This window comes from Necator americanus, chromosome X, assembly GCF_031761385.1.
Source record: "Necator americanus strain Aroian chromosome X, whole genome shotgun sequence".
In the NCBI taxonomy this organism is placed as follows: Eukaryota; Metazoa; Nematoda; class Chromadorea; order Rhabditida; family Ancylostomatidae; genus Necator; species Necator americanus.
In genome coordinates this window covers 23,527,230-23,546,085 of record NC_087376.1, presented here as the reverse complement: position 1 = coordinate 23,546,085, position 18,856 = coordinate 23,527,230, and the positions used below count along the sequence as shown (strand labels likewise).

At 43.9% G+C, this 18,856-nt stretch overlaps 6 protein-coding genes across 9 annotated transcripts; 2 read left to right on the top strand and 4 right to left on the bottom strand.

Moving 5' to 3' along the window:
* Positions 1-34: 34 nt before the first annotated feature.
* Positions 35-10,838, top strand: RB195_025074 (uncharacterized protein; the record flags this gene model as incomplete). 2 transcript variants are annotated; one of them, XM_064213076.1, is made up of 4 exons in its annotated part: positions 38-375; positions 444-550; positions 6,026-6,120; positions 10,764-10,838. In XM_064213076.1, the coding sequence occupies 4 exons, from the start codon at positions 38-40 to the stop codon at positions 10,836-10,838; spliced, it is 615 nt and encodes a 204-aa protein (XP_064068956.1). The 2 variants fall into 2 exon arrangements, with proteins under 2 accessions (XP_064068958.1, XP_064068956.1); XM_064213075.1 differs by lacking the exons at positions 6,026-6,120; positions 10,764-10,838 and having other exon boundaries at positions 35-375; positions 444-570.
* Positions 1,488-2,186, bottom strand: RB195_025075 (uncharacterized protein; the record flags this gene model as incomplete). The annotated part of the gene is made up of 1 exon (XM_064213077.1): positions 1,488-2,186. The coding sequence occupies one exon, from the start codon at positions 2,184-2,186 to the stop codon at positions 1,488-1,490; it is 699 nt and encodes a 232-aa protein (XP_064068957.1).
* RB195_025073 (uncharacterized protein) lies at positions 1,488-13,852 on the bottom strand (the record flags this gene model as incomplete). The annotated part of the gene is made up of 6 exons (XM_064213074.1): positions 1,488-2,178; positions 2,489-3,131; positions 6,594-6,672; positions 8,360-8,603; positions 12,980-13,105; positions 13,665-13,852. The coding sequence occupies 6 exons, from the start codon at positions 13,850-13,852 to the stop codon at positions 1,488-1,490; spliced, it is 1,971 nt and encodes a 656-aa protein (XP_064068955.1).
* Positions 13,853-14,363: 511 nt separating this feature from the next.
* RB195_025072 (uncharacterized protein) lies at positions 14,364-15,058 on the top strand (the record flags this gene model as incomplete). Its single annotated transcript, XM_064213073.1, has 2 exons — positions 14,364-14,520; positions 14,574-15,058. The coding sequence occupies 2 exons, from the start codon at positions 14,364-14,366 to the stop codon at positions 15,056-15,058; spliced, it is 642 nt and encodes a 213-aa protein (XP_064068954.1).
* A 1,232-nt stretch (positions 15,059-16,290) lies between these two features.
* Positions 16,291-17,868, bottom strand: RB195_025071 (uncharacterized protein; the record flags this gene model as incomplete). Of its 3 annotated transcripts, XM_064213070.1 has the most annotated exons (4): positions 16,291-16,566; positions 16,629-16,811; positions 16,915-17,580; positions 17,659-17,769. In XM_064213070.1, the coding sequence occupies 4 exons, from the start codon at positions 17,767-17,769 to the stop codon at positions 16,291-16,293; spliced, it is 1,236 nt and encodes a 411-aa protein (XP_064068952.1). The 3 variants fall into 3 exon arrangements, with proteins under 3 accessions (XP_064068952.1, XP_064068953.1, XP_064068951.1); XM_064213072.1 differs by lacking the exon at positions 17,659-17,769 and having other exon boundaries at positions 16,915-17,520; XM_064213071.1 differs by lacking the exons at positions 16,291-16,566; positions 16,629-16,811; positions 16,915-17,580 and having other exon boundaries at positions 17,581-17,868.
* A 267-nt stretch (positions 17,869-18,135) lies between these two features.
* Positions 18,136-18,621, bottom strand: RB195_025070 (uncharacterized protein; the record flags this gene model as incomplete). Its single annotated transcript, XM_064213069.1, has 1 exon — positions 18,136-18,621. The coding sequence occupies one exon, from the start codon at positions 18,619-18,621 to the stop codon at positions 18,136-18,138; it is 486 nt and encodes a 161-aa protein (XP_064068950.1).
* Between the last annotated feature and the right edge of the window lie 235 nt (positions 18,622-18,856).

Sequence of the window (18,856 nt, the reverse complement as noted above, 5' to 3'; positions counted from 1 at the left end):
GCTGCGAGTCTACCTATCCGCAATTCGCCCCATCATGATGTACGGATCGGAGACTTGGGCAGCACCATCAACGGTTATGGAGAAGCTTGACTGCACGGAACGAAAGCTGCTTAGACGGCTACTTGGTTACTTTTGGCCTAGGGTATGTAACAATGAAGATCTTTACACAGAAATTGATGTGGTGTACCGGCGGATGACTCGTAAAAGACATCAACATCTTGCACCGCCGTCGAAAGTGGCTAAAGCAAATCGTCTTCGCTTCTTTGGTCATATATTAAGAAGACCGGCAGATCGCCTTGTTCAACGAGTTCTGAGGAGTTCGTCGGGTTCGAGCTGGAAAAGCCACCTGGCCGAAAACGGAAGTTCTGGACTGAGGTGGTGAAAGAGGACCTGATAAAACTCGGCGTGGATAGGCAGTTCAGGCAAGACGTAATGTTTTGCAGAATATGGAATAGCGACGAATGGATTGATCCTGTGCAAGCTCTCGCAGAAGATCGAGAAGGTTGGGCAGAACTGTGTTCAAAGACGGCACAAGTCGGCGAAGATGCGGGTAATCGCGTCAGGCGATGACATCGGCCCGCCGATTAAGTCAGTAAGTCAAGTCAGTGGCGATAGCTGCATGCTAATGTAGATGGGCGGATTTGAAAGAACAAGTTTCAAACTATAAAGATTGAGCTGAATTTGATCCATTACGAAAGGTCGTTTCTTCGTCAAGACCGTTAATACCTACCTGTCCTAAACACGAAATTGACCTGCAAAAGCTACAACAATTACGTTTCGATCAAAACAATTGTAAGTGATGCAAGCGATACGCTCCGTTTGCAAGTTCAGCGATAACGTAATATTCCATTTAGAGGCGGGGCTCTCCAACACCGGAGGTGGAGCTTTCTCGCGGGCAAAGCTTCCACATGAGCACATGAAGACCCTGGCCACCGGACACCGCGATACCAGCCCAAACCTCACGAGGAGCTGTATTACACACGACGCTTTTAGCAGCGAGTGGTTGACCCCTCGCTGCCGTGTAATCGCATGTGTCGAGCGGTGGCTAGTGATGCTTCCAGCTTCCTCCTTGTGCTCCGTGTAGTCATGTAGTTGCGTTCGTTCTGTTTTCGTTGTTCGGTCGTTACCATGGAGTGTGCATCTTGCGAACGGTCAATGGGGCACTACACTGTTAGCGGTAAGGGTTTAACTTGTCGATAGTCAAATTTAAGCAACAGCCAAGATTGTTAACAAACTTTATAACGGCTAAGGTTTCAGCGTTGTCGCCCTCGTCAGAGCCTGGAAAGTAGGAACATTTGCAATATATCTTCTCAAATGCCTCATCCAGATCAAGTCATCATCCCCTAGGATATTACAACAGAAACCAAAAGAGCCTAAATCGTTGTGCCTCCCTCAGTAGCCGGGTTGCCGTGATGTTAGCGGACATCCGCGTGGTGCAATCGCTCCACTAATACTAATTAGGATGCGACCCGCATATGACCCGTAGATCAAGACCCGCAAAGGTCTTGATACAGAGCCAGCTCGTTGGTCACGGCTAAGCACTCTTCCTTTCTATTCATTTTTGGACCTTTTGCATTTATCCAAAACGCTTCTAAAGTTCTGCGGGCTATAATTTCTAGGACCGTGACAGCTATGCAGAAAGAAACATTTTCCTGACATTGTCTGCGGTGAGCTCCGAGGGGGGTTGCTGCATTCGATTGTTTCATCCCTTTTAGACGTTCTCTGATGCGAACACAGATGGGTCGCCCTGTTTCGCCGATATATTGGTCCCCACATGTTTTGCACGAAATTAGATAGACTACATCAGAGACCATGCAGTCCCCTTCCTTCCCGAATGGGCATGTTACACAGTCTGGAGTATGACAGAAGCGATCGTACATTCTATTTTGAACTAGCTGCTTTTTGAGATTTGCTGGAGGTATTTCCACAATTCTCACTAGCTCCTCGACACCGCATTTCACCATACTAGCCCGCATAGCTTTACTCAAGTCGTTGGTTATGAAGGGCAGACAGAAATTAATCTTATTCGTCTCAACCACTGTGGCATATTCCCGCTGAGCACCAAGATCTAGCCTACGCCCTATATTACCAGTGTGACCGTTAGAATTCGCGATACGTTGCGCTAGGTTGATCGCATCGATCCGCTCCTGGACATCTGATTTCACCCTTACGGCTGTCCTAAACATGTTTTTAACCACAGATTTCTTGGTTTTCCAAGGGTGAGCAGAAGGACTGCTGGTTTAGAAGCTTGAAACAAGTGTCCATCTCGTCTTGAGTGGGACATATAATGTAACAGTCATCAGTGTAACGGCAGTACAGGAAAGGTTTTCGTTCCAGAGTGGGTTGTTCTATTTTGGACATGAATGCAATGGCTAGTGTGGGAGCTAGTCTTTGTCCCATGGCCAATCCCTTGAACTGTCTATAATAGTGGCAGGCCCAACGAAAAATGGAGCACTTTAAGCATTTATCCAGGAGCGTCATAATTTACCTTATGGAAAACCCGTGCAAGTCTAGGGTGTCTCGATGTTCTACGAGTAGCTCGAACACAACTTGCACTGCAGCGCTGTTTGAAACATTTGTATAAAGCCATTTGACATCGAAAGATTCGATGACATATTCTTTTTTTGAACGCGCTTTTTTAAGCTGCTCAAGGAACATGTTGGCGTTGAATAGGTACGCGGGAACATATTTGGGCAATGGTGCAGGTATAGCGTTCAAAAACCAAGATATTCTATCTGTGGGGCCACCTACGTTGCTTATGATAGGACATACTTTGAATACCTCTGGGTCTTCTGAGAGGAAAGCAGAAGAAAAGAGTTTGTGTGTTTTTATTAGCAGGTATAAAACTGGGCATGTAGGTAGTTCGTATTTCAGCTTTGTGATCATTGTTTTATGTATCTCCGCAGCCTTTCCAATCTCCACCCAAACTCTATTGAGATGGTGACTTTGTTTTATGAACTCTTCATGTGACGAAGAGTGGTAAAGTGTAGCGTCATCCAAATGTTTTCGAGTGATGGCCATGTCTAGTTCACGTGATATGACCACAAACTCTCCTCCCTTATCGCTGATTGTGACCTTTATCTCACCACATGTTGAGAGTTCGCGTATCTCACGTAGGCCAGAGCCATTGCCTAGGCGTGAGGTTAAAAATAGGATGTTTCCTCGAAAAACGTTTAAGAATCGAGAAAACTGATGTGGTGAACAAACGAAACTTGCCATCCACTCGAGGATGGAGATTCTCTGGCTTGAATATCATTGCGAAGAATGGCACCAAAGTGAAATTTGCATCAATATCACTTCCTCTACCCGTTTCTTTCTCTCCGATCTTTGCTCTATATCGCAGACGGTCATATACGTATTGTAGGCTGCCCACTATCTTTCGTACTACCCTGGGCCCTATCGACCCCTTGAACAGGTGAGAAAATTGGGTCCATATCAAAAACTGAGAGCGCATTATTAGAAAGAGATACACTGCCCATGACCGAAACACGAGGCGGTAATTTTGCATTTTCGGAAATATCGCTACGGTTAACACTACCAGGGTCTGCTACTACTCTTATAGGCTGTTTTTGATTCAGTTCCCGATACAATAACCTTCCCTTGTAACCTAGACTTGGCATTAGAACGAATATTATCACGAATGACTTCTGACTCACCCTCAATTCTCTTCCAAAGGTTACCAAAGGTTGGTTCTCTTCCACAGGCACGAATCGTTTACAACACTCTTTCTTACAAGCACATTTTAACAATATCGAATACAATAGGTCTTGTTTTGTCTTCAGTGCTGTTCGGAGTAGTAGTTGCTCGATTCCTTTCACTCGCTGTCTTCCCTTCATCAGTCCGCATGTTTTGTGAAGTCGTTTGTTGGCGATGAAGTTCGGAAGGACATTGTACTTCAAACAGCGGCGGAAAAACTGGATGGATAGCCTTTCTGAGACGATCTTCTGTCTCTAAGAAAGGGCTTCTCTTACAAGCTCTATCGTACGGACCCGAAATTATAGCTCGCAGAATGTTAAAAGCATTTGGATAAATGCAAAAGCTCCAAAAATGAATAGAAAGGAAGAGTGCTCAGCCGTGACCAACGAGCTTGCTCTGTATCAAGACCTTTGCGGGTCTTGATCTACGGGTCATATGCGGGTCGCATCCTAATTAGTATTAGTGGAGCGATTGCACCACGCGGATGTCCGCTAACATCACGGCAACGCGGCTACTGAGGTAGGCACAACGATTTAAGCTCTTTTGGATGAGGCATTTGAGAGGATATATTGCAAATGTTCTTACTTTCCAGGCTCTGACGAAGGCGACAGCGCCGAAACGTTAGCCGTAATAAAGTTTGTTAACAATCTTGGCTGTTGCTTAGATTTGACTATCGACAAGTTGCAATCTCTATGCCAAGATTCGAGGAAAGTCGAACTTTCGCACTTCTGTCACTTCTGTACTTTTGTTTTTGCGTTGTTTGTTTTCGAAAGAGATGCAGCTCGAAAAGATTAATAACCGAAAAAAGGAAAGAGCAAAAACGCCAAAAAAAAAGTTCAAAAAAGTTTTTTGTTTGTGCTGATGCTGAGTTGAGTCATTGTGGTAATGAGTTGTGTCCGGTGCAGATGTTGTGGGTTAAGGGGGCCCGAATAGTGCGGTAAGGCAGCTAGGTTGCTTAGCGCGTTTCTGTCAATCGTGATGTGAAAAGTTGTGAAGCACCAAGGTAATTGGCGCCTGAGTTGTGGATTGTGAAGTACGGAGGATGAGGATAGCAGTTATGGACCGCGCGTAAGGGCCGGACCCGTTTTTTTAACCTGGGAGCGAAGCCATGACCGAGAAGCGCGAGAGTGCACTAGGTCATGGCTGTGTATGCTAGTAGGTTGACCTGTACGGCTCGATATCTATGGAATTTAGCAGGTTGGCCGGTATGGCTAGATGTCTAATTTAGTAAATTGGTTAGTAGTATAGACCGGTACGGCAAGATTTCAATATTAGTGTTGTGGACATGTTACGGTGAGTTGTTTCGATTACATTGTTTGCTAGAGTGGTTCATTTTTTGGAGGTGTTCATAGTGTTTTGGTTCAGATTTTGCTTGGTAACTGTGTTCGGTTTTTTTCCATTCTGCGCGCAGTTCGTTCAGCTCCTCCGCTGTGCTTCTTTTGTAGTTTATTTCGGTTTGGATTCTCGTTCTTTCTGTTTTTGGGAGGTTTTGAGCATTTCCTTGGGTTTCAAAACTCTCCTTGTGTTTGAATTCGAATCGAAGTGTTGCGAAATTTGGCGTGATCGATTTGGACGTGGACCAGGGTGCTGCGGTAGCCTGACTTGTTTGAATTTGAACGTGGAGTTTCGAAACACTTATGTCCGACTTGGCACGTGGGTACTGCGAAACCCACGAGCCAAGCCTCGCGCGGCCCTGCCTTCGCCTTGTCATTCTATATAAGGAGCTCCCGCTCCCTATCCTCTTTAGTTGGAAACTTATTGTCTTGGTACTCTGCTGATCATACTCCTCTGCTTTTTTCGGTTAGGACTTTTATGTTACTATCCCTGTCATCGTATACTTATTGTTTTTGGGGCATTTCTCTCTTTTCTCTCTTTAATCTCGTGCGTTCATTGTGGTCGATACTACTTGAGATTCCTTTGTATAACAAATCTTGTTTTTCAATTTATATCCTCTTAACATTTGTAACACTTTCTACTTTCTAGATGGCTCTTGCCACATTTTTTCCGACTTCGTTTGAACTTTTTGCCTTTTCCAATAATATTTGTTTTACCGTCCTACTTTTTTCTAATTCTTTGTACTATAGTGCCGCATTTGTTATGTGATGGTGAATTTCGTTAACGGTAGGCTTCGTTTTTCACCTTCCTGGTTCTCGTGGTGCGTGTTCTCCACGTCATTCTTTCACGTAGTGATGGGTTCGCCTGTCACTCGTTTGTCTTCTAAAGTTAGGGCTGTTCCCCGATATCTAGTTCAGATTTTAGGGCTGTTGCTCCAATATCCAGATTAGGTTCTTTGACGAACGCCACAGAGCGTCTCATCCGTACTTTGCAGAAGTTCAGGGACGGTGCCAAAATACACGGGAGAGATGCGAAGACGCTCCGACATGCCACTGCCCCGACGACTACGAAAAAGTGGAACGATGCCAGGTCAGTCACCAGCTCCTTAACAAGAAAGAGATCAAAGGTAATTCTACTCTGTTCCATAACTTAAATCAGACCGTTTTTGCAATAGGGAGTACGATTGTTATTATTCCTCTCGTTGCAACTTAAAGCCCGGATGTTCCGATACCCATACTTTGGTCAATCTTCACAGTTCTTCTTTAAGATCTTGTAACTTGCCAGATATTCGTTTGCTACTCACTTGCTCTATATTTGATTCATTGTGTGCTTCAGCTAGAGCCGTTTGTTTTAATTCGCCTTCTTCAATTTCTGAAGCCCTCAACGTTTCTGATATTGTTACCGTGCGCTATGAGTTTGTCCCCGTTGGGTTTGTCCCCGTTGTCTGGAAGTTGCGCTTATTCTTATCCTTTCTGGAATCATTGGTGCAGTTGTTCGCGCAATAGTAACCATGGGCTCTACGCCCCGATCTTCAAGTCTAGGTTCGCTGGTTGATCGAGTACCTTCTTTCGCGGGTGTAATCGCTGCATGGCTGCAAGAGTATACTCCAGTTCCAGTAGACGGTGCCTTTTCTGGAGGTATCTGCGATGGGGAACCGCGATATACCGTGCACAATAGGTATGGCAGGTGTTTCCGTTAAGCTTAGTGCCGATGTCCAATCCAATGTTGCTTCGCTAACCCTGTACCAGCCTGTTTGTTTCATAGAATCCGTCTGTGCTCCTAGTGAGGTAGAAATCTACAATATTATTTTGGGCGACTTTCTTGGTCGTTTGCCAACACAAAACTTAAACTATAAAAACCGTACATTTTGTGTGGCTGATCAACAAGAAAGTGTGCATCAGACTCCGCCAACCTTACAGACGGCGTCGAGAAAATTTCTGTGCGAATCGCCTAGACTACAGTCTTGGCAACTGGTGCGGAAACTTTTGTCACCTGCTACTTCAAAATTACTGACCATTTCTCACTTGTTCTCTCTGCTAAGTCTCTTCACCTGAGTGTTCGCTCGCTGATGGTCACTACGGTGATCTTCAACGCAAGCCCGACGCGATTGCAGGTCTCTAAACAAATTGTTCCAAGCAGATCGCATGGTATAAAGTGATATTCTTTGGATCCACAACACGGTGTTAGTGAAGAAGAACGACGGTTTCCTCCGGGTCTGTGTCGACTTCCGTCCTCTTAACGAGATCAGCATTCCTGACCATTACCTGTTGCCGAGGATCGATGATATACTTGCTAAGATAGTGGATCATAAATACTATACAACACTGGATCTAGAGTCAGGTTACAGGCAGTTTTTGCTATCACCTGAGAGTTATGAGAAATGTGGATGGGCAACCCGCTGTATAATGTGCCAACTTGTTTACCTTCCGTCTGGCCTCAAAAAATGCCAAGGTTTCTTTCTCGAGCGATGTCCCGCACACTGGTAGGCTTGGAAGCCAACTGTTTGGCGTGAGAATCTTGGGATCTCTGTGGAACGGTGTAAATTTATAGTGTTGTAGATTAAGAGCACGGAGGTGCCCAAGCTCAATTCCACCCAATCGTCCTGAAAAAAAGCATGCGAAACGATCTTACTTCTTGCGAGGTGCGCTAGAACGCCCCACCCTGGCAGACGCACAGCGTTCACGAGCTCGCGGTAAAAATTTGATGAAGCTTCTTTGGGAATCTATTCAAGTAAAACCAATAGGATAGGCTGAAGGAACCGGACCATGTACAAGGGTGTCATGTTCTAACGGATCGAAGGAATTAAGATGGTTTCCACGTCGGTTTTCTGGGCAATTAAGGAGAATTGGGCATAACCACGCTCATACTCTTAATCTACAATCCGAACTCTATATTGTCCCACGGATACCTTAACGTTGTCAATTTCATGAGATGGTGCTTTTAAGAGTAGGTGATGTGATACAAAAACACCACCGAGAAGTCGAGAAAAATGAGTTTCTCTTGGTATAAATAAATAAAACTAGTTCTAGTTGAACAGAGAACTATGAGATTATACAGAAGATGACGACTTCATCAGAATTTGAGATGCTCGTAGGTTTTTGCCAGCTGATTTGCGGCTGCAGAAGTTTTGGGCTCTTTCGGAACGACCGTGTCAGGGTTATTTCTTCTGAGGAATGCAGAAGATTAGTCGTAGAATAACGAAACATACTGTCAGTGTTACATGTCACACTTAATGTATGAAGTACTCTGTCAATGTGTAATGAAATGCACAGGTATCAAAATACACTCTAATTCGTCCCGAAAATCTAAATTCGAAAACACACAACACCTGTACACTTTCAGTGCTGGAGAGATCATCTTGAATTGTCCAAGGTTTACTTGTGCTATTGAAGCATAGTCGCAAATGAATAGTTGGTGATGGTCGTGGTCTGCTGCAAGAGAATCGTAAGCTCCGTGCCCGTTGCCGCAGCGAACGAATTCCTCCACGAAGTTCATCTACTCCACGCGACATGAAGGACATGATCGAATCAGATCGGGCACCTTGCAAAAATTCCTCCTCTATCGAATGAGATCTGCAATTTAAAGATAGTACTTGTTTAACTAGGTTCCAAAACGCTTTCACAGATATAACGATTTCAAGTTGAGTAGTAATTGAGTAAAAATAGGCAATTACGTGGACTTGCTTAGTACTTAGCTGACCACTCGCTGGGTGGGCATCATTGCGGTTGCATTACTGAAATGCGTGAGAAATTTTGCAATAAACAAACGTGCACGGCATGGATCAAGCTTTGTAGTTCTCCTAACGGCTAAACTCAACCTTGTTTGCATCCATCTCCAGCCGAAAACCTGATTTCAGACAATGGAAAAGTGCAAGGTCGCCGATCCGGAGTATCTTCGAACAAAAAAAATCTTCGCATTTCTAGATGAGCAGCCAGAGGAAAACTGCAGAGCACCGACAACAACCCAGTTTACCTAGCTTCGAAGAATTAAAAATTAACAGGCTTCCTGTAGGTATCCCTGCTCTACACAAAAGTAAAACAAAAACTCGGGAAGGGAGCCTAGTACGACAACTTTGGGAGGGGCTGTATTGCTAGAGCTGAGAGAGCTGTATTGCTAGAGTTTTGCCTGAGCAGAGGAAAATGACTAGAGTAGCGACTTCAACATAAAACGTACTTACATTTACATTCGGGGTCAAGCATGGTGACGGGACACGACTCTTTCGAATATGACCCCCCTACCCCACTTTTCTTCTTCTTCTCCTCCAACGTTCCTGCGGCAGTTCTCGATTGCTGCTAATTCAATATACTGGAAATTTCATGTGTTTCGAAAAGTCGAAAATTAGCCGAGGAACAAATGGCAAATGTGAAAATCGAGAGCTGACAGAAGCGAAGAAATACCGTTTATTAGAAGACGCAAATTTTCTGAAATGCTGTTGAAATAGTGGCACTTAAATATTAAATATTTCCGATTTTATTCTGTTCTATTTCTACTCTAAAATCTATGAAATATCTTTGAATTTTGATCGAAGCACATAATACGACCAAAAAGTAGGATCGTCAGGTGCATATGTTGAATCACAGAAAGACGAAGAAAAAAGAGCGAAAAAAAAACCAACATTTTTTCCCTGCAATATAACAATGTGGTCTCCCAGATTCTACTCACGGCCGTAGCAAATTTTTGGAAAAAAAGACAGAAACTTGAAATCGCGAATAACTTCGTTATAAGAGGACTAAAAGAAAAAGTTCAGGTAGTTTTTGAGAGAAGAATGTTCGCCCTAAAAAACAGTCACATCGCTTTTTTTCCAACTCCTAGCCCTTTTGGAATTTTAATGGGACAAAATTTAAAATGTTCCGACTTTTTTTTGGAAATGTCCTATCTAAATTTTGAGAAACCACATTTTGCACATAGAGGTTTTATTAGACTCTCCATTCGAATATGCTGGTGATTTTTTAAAGCATCGCCTCATTTTTTTCGGAATGGAGAAATCGCCAAAATCCAAATTTTCGGACACGCGCAGAAAGGTGTGTGATTTTGAATGAAATTCAATAATTCAGAGTAACTTAATGAGGAGCAAAGCAAAGCAATCTTCCAGTATGTTGTAGCCGAGAATTTTCTCTATCAGATACTGGATCACTTGATCTCCAAATCCAAATTCCAAATTCTTGATTTAACAAAACCGGGAAAAATGCCATTTTTCCCATCTCTGCCCCATCAAAAAGACCAGGTGATGGAAAAAACAATGGGGTGTCGAACCTGCGTGGTCTCATTATTACATTGTCAATACATTGGGCATTGTCAAAACGAAATTTTGATGCTTTCATTTTACTGTCCTACGCCTGAAACTAAATATAATATTTGTATTTCATGTAATCATCAGAATATTATTATTTATTGTACTATTTTGTGATGTATGTAATTATTTAATTACTACGCAATATTTTGTGCTGGTTATCATACTACCCTCAGTTCACAAATGGCCACCGCACACTCCTTTACGACTCCCTTCCCTTGCAACCTATTCCCTTTATGACATCGTCACACGTACATGACAAAACCTTACGATAACAGAGAGGTTGGTAAAGTTTGCGTTCTCTTCCTCTGAACTCTTGAACTTTGACAATCTAGGTCGCTGACAGTCCAGCATCATGCTACGAAAAGAAAGAGATCGATGCTTTCAACATGAACTTAAAGAACTGAAAGAAGTATGCAGTACAAAGATCATTAATTTTCAGGTCAACATCAAAATCAACCACATAAGAACGCCGAAGGAGAGTCACATGGGAGTCTACTGCCCTCACAATAACTAATTCACTTCCTAATTCACAAATTTCTGCAGAGCAACAATAAAGAAAGGTTAAGAAAAGGAAGCAGTATTGGCTAAAGCTGTAAATCCCTCTAACCTCTTTGAGCTCTTTAAGCCGATGGAATGTCAACATATATATGACGGAGATGGCCAGAAACACTGAACCTTCGGAAGCTGATAAAAAGGAAACCTACGACTTCCACTCCAGTTCCTTGAGTAACCACGTCCACTTGCTCACCCACCAATGGAGGAAAATTTGGGATGTAGTACCAGAAAATCTCTTTTCCGAAGCCTGACTTCAGTCAAGAGTCGTACAACAGCTGGTCACGAGCGGATTAGATCCGAACATCTGGAGAACCTACCGTCAGTCTTATCAACACCTTGGGAAAAAGATCGCCTGACGGAAGGCAAGGTTTCTAACTGAAATGAACGCTAGCAAGGTCTTTCTAACTAATGAAAGCTAGCAAGGACAATTTTTGGGTTCGCGGTTGGCGCGCGTCAGGTGGCTGCGTAATTGTCTGCTCTCGCATTTTTTACTTATTCCTACTCATCTCTCTAACGTTTCTTCTCCTGCCTCTCCCCTTATCACATTAGGTTCAATCTAAGATTCTTTTTTTTTAACCATCATTATTTTTCTTAACATTCTAACTATTCTCACACAACTGTTTTAATCATTTAACTTACCCTAATCTTTTTAATGTTTTTTTTTTCCTTAACACTCCCATCTATATTTCTAACATCTGGTAACTTGAATCCCTATACTTTCCCGTTTCGATCTTTTTCTCTGATCTCTTAACGGTTTAATTAATCCTTTTTTTGCCTGCTGCTTTGAACGATTGTATTATCGATATCTCCTTGGCAGGTCAAATATAGATCAAGTCATTCCAACTAGATCCACTCGCGTTGCAAGAAAACAAGCTGTACTTTCGTCACAGGCTAACCTCGTGGGGAGACTAGAACGGCATTTACAGATACAATATAAGCGAACTATGACGAAATGTCAGCAACAGAACTGATCAGCGCTATTGCTGAACGGAACAAGGACCCTGTTATAAGTATGATGCTGGCAGCACTTTCTGAAAAAGTTAGGATAGATTTTGCCGAACATTTTGAATTTTGAAGCGGACAAGCGTTTGCTGAGCGTAGTAATCAGTGGCCTCCCAGACTAAGAGTCTTCAGAGAGACTGGACAACCTGGAGGAAAAAGTCAGCGATATTTTGCTTGCATTAGAGCTGTCGTCCAGTTGATCTATACCGGATGGGTAAACCTAATGCTTCACGTCCGCGCCTAGTAAAGGTCGCTTTCCCCTCTCAGTTCTACTGGCGTCGAGCGCTTGCTAATGCGCGCCTTCTTCGCGGTGCAGGTTTTCCCAATGTTCATATCCGCAGAAGTATGACACCTGATGAAAGGAAACGAGAGTATGAACTGAGAGTGGAGGCACGTGAGCGTAACAGAGGAAAAACTCAGCGGAGTAGGTGGTTTACCGTGACGACCTAAGGGACATCTCTGACATTAAGCGAAGCACATCGAGAAACGGCTAAAGCTGCACGGTGCTTCCTCAACACTAAAATCATACTTGTTTAATGCACGCAGTATCGTCAATAAAATGCATCACTTACAAATGTTTCTCTGCTTGTACAAACCGGATCTGATTTTTATTACTGAAACTTGGTTAACCACTAAAATGTTAGACTCTGAGCTCGTTGGCAACCTGCCCCATAATGTCTGTCGTCCGAATCGATCCATGAGAAGAGGAGGTGGGGTGTGCGTTCTTGTCAAGGCATTTATTAGTGCCCAAATCGTTACTTCTGACAACGATATTAAAGCTGACTTACTCTCCGCTGGAATTTTGTCCGCTGATAATTTGTCGCAATTTCGTTTTATACTCGTATACCGTCCTTCAAATAGTTCTGCTGCTGATGATGAAAACTTGTAGACGTACTTAGCGATCTTGCGGTTATGAATTATCAAACTACTATTCTTGGCGACTTCAATCTGCATGTAGATTAGATTAATTCCATAGCTTTCAACTCATCTTCATCACTTTTCTTAGATTTCTTCATCATTGCTGGTTTCGTGCAAAATGTTAGTCTGCCTATCCACGCTGATAGGGTTCTTGACATTCTCCTTACACCCAGCACCTACACTCTTGATGTTGAGCTTCTTCCACTGCTAGCTTCATCCGACAATGCAGTTGTCCATTTCGAAACACCTGCATCTACGTCAGCTCCAACAATTCCGATCTCACTTTTTCGCGGCTGATTAATTTTCCTTGAACAATTACTTTTCTGGTGTTGACTGGTTTACTCCATTTGATCAATACTCTTCATGTTCGGACATTTATTTCAGATTCTGCAAGAAGATTTATAAGGGTCTTGCAAAATTTGTTCCTTTTTCGATTTCCTCGCGCTTTTTGTTCGGATCTTCCATCTCTACTGTGAAAGCCTTAATCTCTTAAAGGCAACGCTTTTTTGAGGAGTTAGACTGTCCTTTACATAACCGCTGTGCAAATGTATGTTCTGAGATTGACTTCCACATGATAAGATATCTTTCTTATCGAGAACGCCGCTTAGTGCACAGCGAATCCATGAAGCCTTTCTACTTATACTTAAGGCACAAAATGAAGAGCAATAGAAGACTTCCTGGTTTTGTGGATCAAACAGGAGCTACTTGTATCAGAGATGCTGATAAAGCTAATGCCCTAGCCCTGCATTTTGCCAGTGTGTTTTCTTCAGACTGCAGTAGTAATACTCCAAAAATTGTTGCCATAGCTCCTATCCAACAGCAGTGCAGCGTCATATTTTTCCATCCTTCAGATATCTACAAATACCTCAAGTCTCTTAAACCGTCGGTTAGTGAAACGTATGATGGAATACCGCCGTTTATATATAAGGAATGTGTTGCTGCTTTATGTTGTCCTCTAGCCCATATCTTTAACATCTCAATGCTATTAGGTGAAGTCCCGGAGGTATGGAAAAGCGCCATAGTTACAGCGCGCCATAGCCGCCAAAGTGTCATAGCCTAAATCCCCAGGTGCTAATCTGCTGAGCAGTTACCGTCCTATTAGCTTATTACCAACGCCAGTCAAAATTATGGAAAAGATAATCGGAGATAAATTGTCTTGGCTAAAGATGTTTCATCTGATTCCCACTCAACAACATGGGTTACCGCAGGAGCTTCGACATTTACTAACCTAACTGATAGTATTTTTGACTGGCCCTTAGTTTGCAACCAAGGTAAATCGATTGATATAATGTACGTTGACCTGTCAAAAGCCTTCAATAAAGTATGTCACTCTAAATTAATCGCAAAGCTTAAGTACTTCGGAATACGGGGCCATGTTACAGATAGGATGATCTCGTATCTTAGCATGAGAATCATGACAGTCAAGGTTGGCCATATATACTCAGCCAATTCCCCTTGCAGAAGTGGAGTTCCACAAGGAGAAGTCCTGTCCCCTCTCTTGTTTCTCATCTACTCTATCCACCTACCTAATGTGCTCAGAACTTCTTTTTACGTCATTGTCCAAATGTACGCTGATGACATTAAGATTTACGGCATATACGATGACGAAAACTACCTCGAAGTACGCACTGCACTTCAGACATCACTGGCTAAAATGTCCGACTGGGCTTCCAAATGGGATCTGCGCATTAACTACGACAAGTCTCTGGTTATGCACGTAGGTAAAGGAAATGTGGCTGAGTATAGTATGAATGGAAACCTGTAAGAGACTTAGGAATTTCTGTGGATGATAACCTCAACTTCACAGAACATATTGATTATATTGTAAGAAAAGCATGCTCTTCCCTTTTTCGACTATTCCACATTGGTCACATCTCTAATCCAACTAGTCTCACTCGTTTATACAAATCGTTCGTCTCACCTCATCTTGAATATGGCTCTCAAATTTGGAGCCCTTCAAGGAAAAAACATATAGCAAAGCTCGAAAAAGTGCAAGAGACTTTTAAAAAGGATAAAGGAAAAATTCAATCCACTTGGGATGCGCCAACGCGTTTTATTGGAATTCGTAATCGTCGAGGTTTTGGAACGCTTGTTGGCCTATACAATGACTTGCGGGGGCCAGCCGATGATCAAGTCAGTGTTTTTATCCTCCCAGACAAGACAGTCGGCCCCGGAGGGATGAAAGGCTTAGTGAGAACCAGGGCGGATTTGAACCTTCGACCGTGTGGCTACAAAAGACTTCTAACCGACTGCGCCTAAGACCTACTAGTGAAGAACTGGTGGTTTCAATTTACATTACACTAAAATACAGCATAGGAACTTTGTCCTGTTCTTTAATAACTTCTTGTATAGAACTGCTAGATGGTTGGAGCTCTTACCGCGTGATATTGTTAAAGCCAACATAGTAGAATATTCAAGACGAATTTGAAAAAAATTGACATAAGCCGGTGTTTCAATATTGATGTCTAACCGCATGCCTCTGATTCTAGCAACTCTCTGATGTCTGATGCCCTTTGCACAGGGCATGGAACTGGATCACGGATTTCCGTCAATGATACCTCTTAGTTGTTCTTTACATTTCTCCATTTCTTGCAGTAGTTCTCCTATAGCTATCTTTTTCAGCTTATTGTGAGGCCATTCTTTCCCTTCTTCCGACATATGAAGTCTATTCCGCTCACTGTTCCGCATCTTTTGGTAGGTTTGGTTTTGATTGCCGATTGTCTAGGGTGTGGTGGTCAGTCGTTTAAAGATCACGAAAGTTGGTGAACCCTCTTGCTTAAGGTCCCCCGTCACATTCGTCTCTAGTTCCAACGTGTTCCTTATGCTTTGGGGTAATTTGGCTGTCCGAACCCTAATGTTTCGATAATTGGACCAACATGAGCGCTCTAATTGGGAGAGTAGATGTCATAAGAGTATTCTTCACCTTCTGGAGTAGGAGAACGACATGTTTGACATGTTCGACTTGTAATCCGTCGCAAAAAAGACAGCGCCAGTTTCCTCTGACAATAAATTGAGTTCCGGTTTTAGTAAAGGTGGTGATTTTTTTTTGTTCGTAAGAATCTCTGTCTCAGATAAGGTGTGTTCCATTTTTAATCTTTCTTTTCTGGAACAGCATTGGTGAATGTGAATAAATAAATAAATAAAAAGGCCGCGTTACTCTGTACGAAAGAACACATATGAGATCGGCAGTTATTGTTCAGTCTGCTTACTGACTGAACTGCACACTCTTTAGGATAGTGATCTAAAAGCGAATCAGATGAAAGACATTCATGTGAGCAACTACGATTTTGAAAACAATTTAGCATGTGTCGCGACTTGCACCGCTCCTCTCAACCAAAGGCTGGCCGGGAGCGTTGCTTAACCGCGCCCAGTAGTCAAATGCGCGCGCTCTTACAAGCGAGCTGACGCATATGCTACCGTCTCTCGCGAAGCTCCGCCCACTCAGACCCAGGCTATATAAGTGAGCCGTTTTCACCAGCCTCTGTCTGTTTCTACTTTCGTTTCGAAATGATTTCGTAATACAGTTGGCTCGCTGTGTCGGTATTAATATCGCCTTTGAATTCGCCTGGTGTGCATGCAGTGGTGTTGTGTTGTGTATCGCGAGTTGATGGATGTAATGCGCACGTGCAAAACACGTGCTGGGAAAGTATAGTATCTTGGCAAAGGGCATGTGCACCACAATATAGCAGGTAGAGCCACGCCGTCGCAGTACGCCTTGGTGGCACGCGATTGGCGATAGATGGCATGATCCACAAAATACTTTCTACCTACAAGTAGTGTCCGTATGATTTCCCATCCATTACAAGATATCGTAGTGTGCCATAATCACCTTGATCACCTTGACTCCCGTTGATCTTTGAACTGGTCGAGCGGGCGCCAGTAATTCTTTCATTTGTCCCGGTCGCGTGCCAGAGTAGCCCAGTGGTTCCTCCTTCGCGTGGGACACGAAGAGCATCATACCTTTCTTTGAAGGACTCCGTGAAGAAATCTGACCATCGGGTCGGCGGTCTTCCTATAGTGCGCTTCATATCGCGAGGAACCCAGTCGCTCACGGCTTTGGTCCAACGGTTGCCGTTAAAGCGCATCACGCGTCCGGCTCACCTTATTTTACTTACCTTGGCAAACGCGGCGGCGTCTCTAATCTTCGATCGCTGACATAGGAGAGAACTTCGAATCCCGTCCCTCACTTGCGTGAAACGGGATACTCCTAGCATCACTCTCTCAATTACGCGTTCAATGACGCTCACCGCGTTTTCTTCTTGTTTGCGAAATGCCCAGGTTTCCGAAGCATAGGTCAAAGCAGGAAGTACGGTGGTGTTGAAAAGGTGAGCACGGAGTCGGGTGTTCCTGGTCTTCTTCATTACATTCTCGATGCTCTTGTACGCTCCCCAAGCCGCTCGTCTCCTCCAGCCCAGCTCGGGGGTCAGGTTGTCCATCATGTTCAATTCCCTACCTAGATAGACGTAGCTGGTGCATTCGGATATGTCCGTTCCGTTGAGCGTGAATGGGGCATTCGTGACCCATCCGTTCCGCATGAACATCGTCTTGTCTAGATTCAGCTGAAGACAGATGCATCCACATGTTTCGTCGAATTCGTTCAGCATTCGTTCCACTTGGCTGATGCTAGGTGTTATCAGTACGATGTCATCAGCAAAGCGCAAATGGTGTACCTGCCGACTGTCGACCTTCACTCCCATGTCGTCCCATTCCAACTTTCGCATTGCGTTCTCGAGGGTGGCTGTGAATATTTTGGGTGAGATTGTATCACCCTGTCGGACTCCCTACTCCACGTCAATGATGATATTCTTGTAGAATGGCGAAATTCCGGTCGTGAAGTTACTGTACAACTCTCGAAGTACCTTTATGTACTGAGTAGGGACGCCTTGGTTCTCCAAGGCTTCCACGACCGCTTCCGTCTCAACTGAGTCGAAGGCCTTCTTCAAGTAGATGAAGGTGAGACAGAGCGGCATCTTGTACTCTCGCGATACCTCGATGAGTTTCGAAACAGTGTGAATGTGGTCAATCGTGCTGAATCTTTTTCGAAACCATTCCTCATGACTCTCCTTCATTTAACATTTTTTCAATACTTGTAAGGATCGCTCTTGTAAAGAGCTTATAGATGACGGACAGTAAGCAGATTGGACGATAGTTGCCGATGTCATGTGGATCTCCCTTTTTATACAACAATACGGTCTTGCTGGTATTCCACTGTTTAGGAACCTTGCATTAAGACAGATAACGTGTAAAGAGCCTTGCCAGGGTGTTTATGAGTACTGGCGGAAGGTTCTTCAGTTGTTCTGGTCTTATTCTGTCGGGACCGGCTGCCGTACGACTTCTTATCGACATGATAGCATGCCGTATTTCGGACGGGAGAACCTCTGGAGTGACATGTCCTCCCTCAGATGGTGAGCAGGCAAGTGGACATGGCTGTCGAAGAGATCGGAGTAGAAGTCGTAGATGATTTTCTCCATCCCCCTTCTCGATGCAATAGCTGTTCCCTTTGGGTTCCGGAGAGCAGTCATCCTCGTCTTGCGACTGGCGAAGTCTCGACGGGCATAGCGGCTGCTTTTCCCCACCTTTGCAGCTTCCGCCAGCACTTCTGCTCTTCTCTCTTTAAGGTCTTCCTTTATCGCCTCTCTGCAAAGCCTTGCGAGCACGAACGTGAGTTCTTGGTTCCCTGCGGCTCGTGCTGCTCCACGCTGACGTATCAGCTCAAGAGTTTCAAGAGACAGGCGTCCCTTGGTGATTTTAGAACTCTCAGCCTTCTTCGCGCAGTCGTGAAGGTGTTCAACGAGCCGGTCATATTCCTCGATCTTGTCCATTGCGGAATCTTCCCAAAAGCCGGCTAACGTAGCGAAGAGGTCCCAGTTGATGATAGTTCTGGGATTTCTTCCTCTGAATTTGGCCGCTTTCTCTGTTCTCCTTATGGAAGAAAATCTTCCTCGGAGGAGGCGATGGTCCGATCCCGTATAGAACTTTGGCACAACAGCGACGTCCGTCAGACAGAACCTTCTATTGACGATGATGTAGTCTATTCCATTACGGTACCCTCCACCG